Below are 6,574 nucleotides of genomic sequence, written 5' to 3' on the forward strand. Positions count from 1 at the left end.
TTATTGTTATGAGATAATTTAGATTATGAGATTTGATTTAAAAAAGAAGAGAATGAATTTCCTAGAGATGAAGAACTCACTCATTGATAAAAACTCAAAAAATGCTGCAGAGGACAAACATGTTTTCAATCACATTTCTGTAACAGCCACACACAAAAGAGCTATAAAGGCATAAGAAAATAAGAAAAAGAATCTAAGAAGGCATAACTGAAAGGTTGGCACATATGAATTGGGAGACTGATGTAGGGAAGATGTGAATACCATGATGTTACACAACAGAATGAGGCTTGGTGGGATGAATCAGAGGTTGGTCTGTGCATGAACAGTGAAAGTTATTTTCCAGATAAAACATGTTGGTACAACTGGGACCACCTTCACAGAAATAAGACATCTATTGAATAGTTGGACGATGATGAACAAGCACGCTTAAATTCCTTCTCATTCATGATAATCCTTGCAAGACTTTTCACATGCATGCAAACACACACAACTGGTTTCCTTGTAGCTTTGACCTTCAGGATACTATGGTGTCATCAGTGTTTTGATACTATGGTGTCATCAACATTTTGAAACTCAACTGCTTTACCCTTTACAGCATGATGCATATATACAGTACATGTTAAAGAGTTTTAAGTTATTAAATATTAATTTTTAAAATTTGCACATGGATCAATGAAACTGATTTTTTCATTTATATATACAACCTTCATGACTGAGTTCCCTTAAAATTCATTTTACAATTTCTCATTTGGGATATTCATCCATTAATCAAACTCACTTCATCAAAGCTTGCTATTAATAATGGTTTAACTTTCTATCTTGAATTACTGTCTGTGTCAATGACAATTCAAAAGAACCAACAATACAACTCATATAATTGTAAATTTTAACGCAAATGTACATATAAAGTAGCGGATGAAGAAAACTCCATTAAATAAAGAGTAATAAATGTTATAAATATACAATGATCTGTCTAGCAAGGTTCAAAGCTTGTCAGGAGTCCCAATCTGTGAAATCCATACACTGATTCCTAATACAGTTTTGCCTTATGTCAAAAGTCATACACTTATTTGCAATAGCTTTTTGTCTTTAATAACCAAATACAAAATAATTGATGATTCCCCCTCAGATTCCAATATCAATTTTGAATAAGAACTTCATTTTTTCAAGACCATGATTTGACAAACATGGAAATGAGCAATCCACTCATGTCAAATAACTCTCACAAAAATTTGGATATTTGGACTCTTTCTGATAACATATCAGCAGCTCAAGAGCCTCCAGACCATTTCAATAAATTCCTTTCGTGTGGACTATTAATGTCTACACATATCAATTATTTCTTGTGGATTGAGCTTAAACTGATATCTTGATAGTTATGAACTACCCAGGCATAGGAATGGTCTCATTATTCCATTAAATATAGGAAATAAGAGCATCACTTGGACATGAAGCAAATGTATAAAGAACTAAAGCTTTCTATCAAATTAGTAGATAAAAATATAAGTGGACTTGAGATTACTTTTATCTGTTAACACTTACATCATCAACAGGATCCATTCCCATAAGGCCTGGCAAACGTCGTTTCCGAGACCTACGAAGTGATGGAGGTGTTTCAGGAGGTAAGAGACCTCTACTCACAGCTCGTACAAATTTATGTCTTCTTCTGCGCGTAAGCAAAGTTGTGGCAATAATCTGCCCTCGAGGAGTAACAAGGTACTGCCGTGCAACCATTTCTGAGAGCTTTTCTGTCACTTCCTCTAATTCATTCTGAAAATGAAAGTCAAAGCAAATTTCAAATACATGGGGCAACACACGCAACCAATCAAAATTAAGGAATAAAGAATTTTAAGTGTTTGTGATTACAGTGGCATATTCAAATAAGTGCTTTATCTTTTTTAAAGACTTTTAGCTATTAATTGTGATAAAATAAAGTTTAGTTGTGAAGTACTTAATAGGAATCTTTTATAAAATACTTTAGTTAGATTAACCTACCTGCATGTACTCAAAGATGGTCTTGTTATAGCCATTATCTTCTAGGTAATATCCATAAACATAAGACCCACATAAGACTCTTCGCGCCTTTAAGAGTTCTTTCACGCCCTCCTCTACAAATCGAGTACCCTTCTCCACAGATGCTGATGAATCAATAAGAAAAACTGTATACAGGAAAATGTCAGCAGCAGGAAAATTTTGTAAATGATTTCAAAATGAAACCAAAGGATACAGCTCAATTCATGAAAATAAATACATCACATCTACTTATATTAAAAATACTTTTATAGAAAAAATTTTATTGATCAGATGAATTTGTCCTGAAGAAATTTTTTATATATTCATGCATACTAATGAAGCCTGCTAATTACAGTATTATGAAGTGCAATTGCAAGCACTACACCGATGCTTCCAGGAATATCACAATCATTTTCCTCCATACTTGAAATAAACTGATTCAATCTAGCACAGCTAATTTTGAGCAAAACAAATACTTAAATGGTCAGAAATATATCTATCACTTTTCTTACTATGATGATTTCTATCCAATTAACATCATTAATTTCAATTAATGAAAAAATAATCATTAATTTTAAAAACAAAATTAATTTGTTCAGTAATAAAACCCATCAATTTAACACAGCCTATCAGTGCATTCATGCAAATCCCAAACACATCATCCCACTCTAAAACAAAAAGATGATCAAGCAGTTCAAGCAGGTTGAAGCAAGCACATACATTCCTTTTAGTCCTTGGCATTTGAGCAAATCACTGTATATATATGATCCAACTGCAAAAGAGCTGAAAGAGGGTATTTGGTTCAAGTTCTGTAATGGTTGATTTATGAAATTTAGCCTGTCTAGCCAAGCACTGGGGCACTTTCAGCCATTCAACACTTAGGAAAGTGAATAAAGGGAGTTGGAGTGGCTGGACAGCAACATAAAGATACCAAGAAAATAAAAAAAATATCTAGATAATAAATAAAATTATCTAGAAAATAAATAAAATGAGTACAAAGTTCAAAAGGTGTGACTGAGAAAACCCAACAGTTGCACTAAGAAGTAAAAGTTAGAGGTGTTGGACCATAATACTGAAAAAAGGAAGTAGGAATGGAGACAAAATAAAATAAATAAAAGACTAAATAAAAAGCAGATGCAATTAGGGCCAAAGGGACACTGGAAACTCCCTTTAGTAATGCCTCAGTACACCACATGGGGTGCATTAGCAGCACTAGCCCCATACAGGAGTACCTGTAATGGGTTAAATTATTATTGATTTTAAAACAATACCAACTTATCAAAGAGGAACACTGAACAGCTCTATAAGGAACAAAGGGTTGAGATTTGGACTAAAACCCTTGGAAATAGGAATACCGTATACTGTATATGGATGAGTAATGTGTATATGGATAATCACTTTATATATGGATGTGAGTGCACCATAATATGGATGCAACTTTAGAGATACAATTTTCATAAATTTGGGTCAACCCATATATAATGACAACAAAGGTCTTCCATACTGAAGTAACCTTAAAGTGCATAAAATCATTGGTCCTCTTCTGCTGTTCTCTCTCCTAGGACTTTACCCAAAACTTAAAACTAATGGTTCAGGCTTTCACAGAAGTAGTCAAAATTGGAGACCCCACAATCACCACAGCACTTGTGTGTTTCTTGCAGATAGCCAGTCAGACTCTCCTATAGACTGGTGGGTCATGCTGAAGTTGTCAGTCACAAAGAAAAGCTATCTGTAATAAACTAGAATTCACTTTCAAAGCAGAAGGCAAAAAGACTTTTCTTGCCGAATATCTGGCAGAAAACTTATTGTCAAAGGTTTGCAGAATCAAGGAAATCTTGCCTCTGGGGAATGAATATGACATCATACCTCATTAAATGAAAAAAAAAAAAAAAGAAAGAGAGATGAAGGTCCCACCCTTCTGGATATATCTGCATTCATATGCTTAATATTTTCCAACTCTAGATGCATTACCACCATTGAAAACACCAACTAATGTTTCAGCATCATTGTTGTGAGTCATAGTTAACTGTACATATCAAGCTGTTGTAGAAAGAGGGTCTGAAAAAGGCAATGAAGGACTAAACTGTAATAGGGATGGCTGAAGAGATATTCCACACCTAAGGTAAGGGATCTGGATTCCATAAGCACAAAATGAAAGTTACTACATTCTGAAGACATAGTATCTCAGAAATTATGCTCCTCAAATTATGAGAATTTGAAACTACTGCATAGAAGACTGGAATGTGAAGCTCTACCAAACTTAATGAACTTTTGAGGTTGCAGTTGACAATTAGTCACAGAATTGGTCATCCTCAACTATTCATGTTATCATCAACTATTCATGAAGATAACAAAGTTGCCTGATATCCAATGTGTCCATAATCCATGTACTGGCATAATTTCCTTGATGAGGACCTGTGTAGCAGTAGCTAAACTGAATTAGAGAATTTGCAACAGGGTTCTCCAGGGGAGGAAAGAAGGACCTTTTTGGATAATGAGAAGCATAACTTTAGGTATCAGCCTCCTCTTGCAGAGAGGCCAAACTGTTTCATTACTTCATCTCAATTAGTCACAGGAGGTGGACTGAAAAGAGTAATGGAGAAAAACTTCCATTCACTCCTTCAAGCAACAGAATGTTTGAATACAGTGGCACCATAACAGACTCAACTCAGTGGATTTAGTCACTCAACAGATTGGCCGGGAGTTTGATAAAAATTATAAAAATATTTTGTACTTAACGGAGAAATCCAGTAAGTATGACAGGGTTATTGGACAGTAAACCAAGGCTTTTTTGTTTGTGCCTGTGAGGGTGAGGGTGAATGAACAAACACACTCGTGTTGACTACTGCTTTCCTGGCTGTGTCTGTGCAGTGGATAGTAAACGTACACATGCACACACAACCAATGCTTTCTTTGTGCATCCTGTTAAGAAACAATACAAACTTACTGTGGGGCCCAACTCACTCTCTCTACTTAATGCAGTGTTGTACTGTACTTTTATACTCTCTCTCTCTCTCTCTCTCTCTGCAGTGTTGTACTGTACTTTTATACTCTCTCTCTCTCTCTCTCTCAGTATTTATATTGGCATTACTGTATGCAGTTTTATACTTAATACACTACATTACTGTTGTTACAATTTTCATTATGTCTGCATGTGTACAATATGTGTCAAGTTATGATAAACTACACACAGAGTTATGATAAACTACTCAATCTCTCTCTCTCTCTCTCTCTCTCTCTCTCTCTCTCTCTCTTTTATGAAGAGTCTAGGGTAACCATGTTTAAAAAGAAACAATGTTTATGTGTTATTTTTATTGTATGGGTTTTGTATTCAATACTTTACACATTTTGTTAGCATAACTTGGAATACCTTACACTTATTGTTATAAGCAATTCATTTTGCAGATATATCTTTGAATTCAAATGATATGTATTTCAATAATCTAAACTGATGATAATTAAAACATAATGATTAGAATAGGCTATTAGATGCTTTATATGGAACTATGCTAAATTACAAGCTATGGGGTTAGCTCTGGGGTGCCTATAGTGTGGGTCTTTCACTAAGTAGAAAGGACAGACCCCTGTCAGGAAGCAGCACTAAAGACCTTGTCTCTTTTCATTAACACGTAAGTCTCCTCCTAAAGTTGTTTGAGCATGAATAACTACTGCAAAATGCATGCTTCTCTGAAGGTTGACTTCAGCAAGGGTGGTTCTGTGCTTCCAGAAAAAGTTCCAAAGGTAGAGAGACCAGCTCATAAGAAATGATAATTAATAAAATGAAGTTTAATTGGTGAGATCTGAATCAAAACTGCTTCTTCAACAACCAAGAACTTGAAGAACAAGAGATACTACAACGCAGGAGATTGATGTGGGTACTTGCAAGGAACCACTTGTGCTGGCAAGGCAGCTAATACCTGACTATCATCTACTTGTAATGCACTGAATAAATATTTGAAAAGGCCTAAGGTCAGTCCCAGAAGGCATAAAAGGCACAAATGAGAACATCAAGACTAAAGGGAAGTACCTAATGTTAAGGACTTGGCCAAATTTAAGTTAATGTTCAGCAGTAAAAGTGAGGCTGGCTGCAAAACTGTATAAAACAAGTGCATAGCAATGTGCAAGATCTTGTAGGTATGTGGTAGATGCAGGAAATAGAAGAATGCTGGCACATCATTGGGTAGATGATCAACCTCTGTTGACACAGCAATCATGTGGTAGGCAACAAAAGTACTGCATACAGGTAACCCACATAGGTGTGTGGCTGACAACTGGGATGAATCTAAAGGCAAGTGCTAAGAAAGTCCATCAGGGCCACTTCTTGATATGGTTTTTGTCTTCCAAGTTGATCCTCTAGTCTTCATCCTTGTTGATGCAAATGGTCCCCATGACAGCCAATGGCTGGGGGTTGAGACTCAACTGGTAAAAGTTGCTGGAATTAAGAACTTCAAGACGAGTCAGTGTGAATAGATACATGACCGAGGTCAAGGGCAGAAAATCAACTAGGAGCCATCATGTTGGATGCTGCAGACATGTGTCTAGATATATACATGTCATGACT

The 6,574-nt window shown here is 35.6% G+C and overlaps 1 protein-coding gene across 1 annotated transcript in view; it reads right to left on the bottom strand.

Annotated features, from left to right (window-relative positions):
* Positions 1–6,574, bottom strand: part of LOC136833859 (uncharacterized) — a 177,193-nt gene that overhangs the window by 36,514 nt on the left and 134,105 nt on the right. The window contains 2 exon segments of the mRNA XM_067096160.1: positions 1,543–1,770; positions 1,996–2,138. Coding sequence (XP_066952261.1) covers positions 1,543–1,770; positions 1,996–2,138 — 371 coding nt within the window.

This window comes from Macrobrachium rosenbergii, chromosome 52, assembly GCF_040412425.1.
Source record: "Macrobrachium rosenbergii isolate ZJJX-2024 chromosome 52, ASM4041242v1, whole genome shotgun sequence".
In the NCBI taxonomy this organism is placed as follows: domain Eukaryota; kingdom Metazoa; phylum Arthropoda; class Malacostraca; order Decapoda; family Palaemonidae; genus Macrobrachium; species Macrobrachium rosenbergii.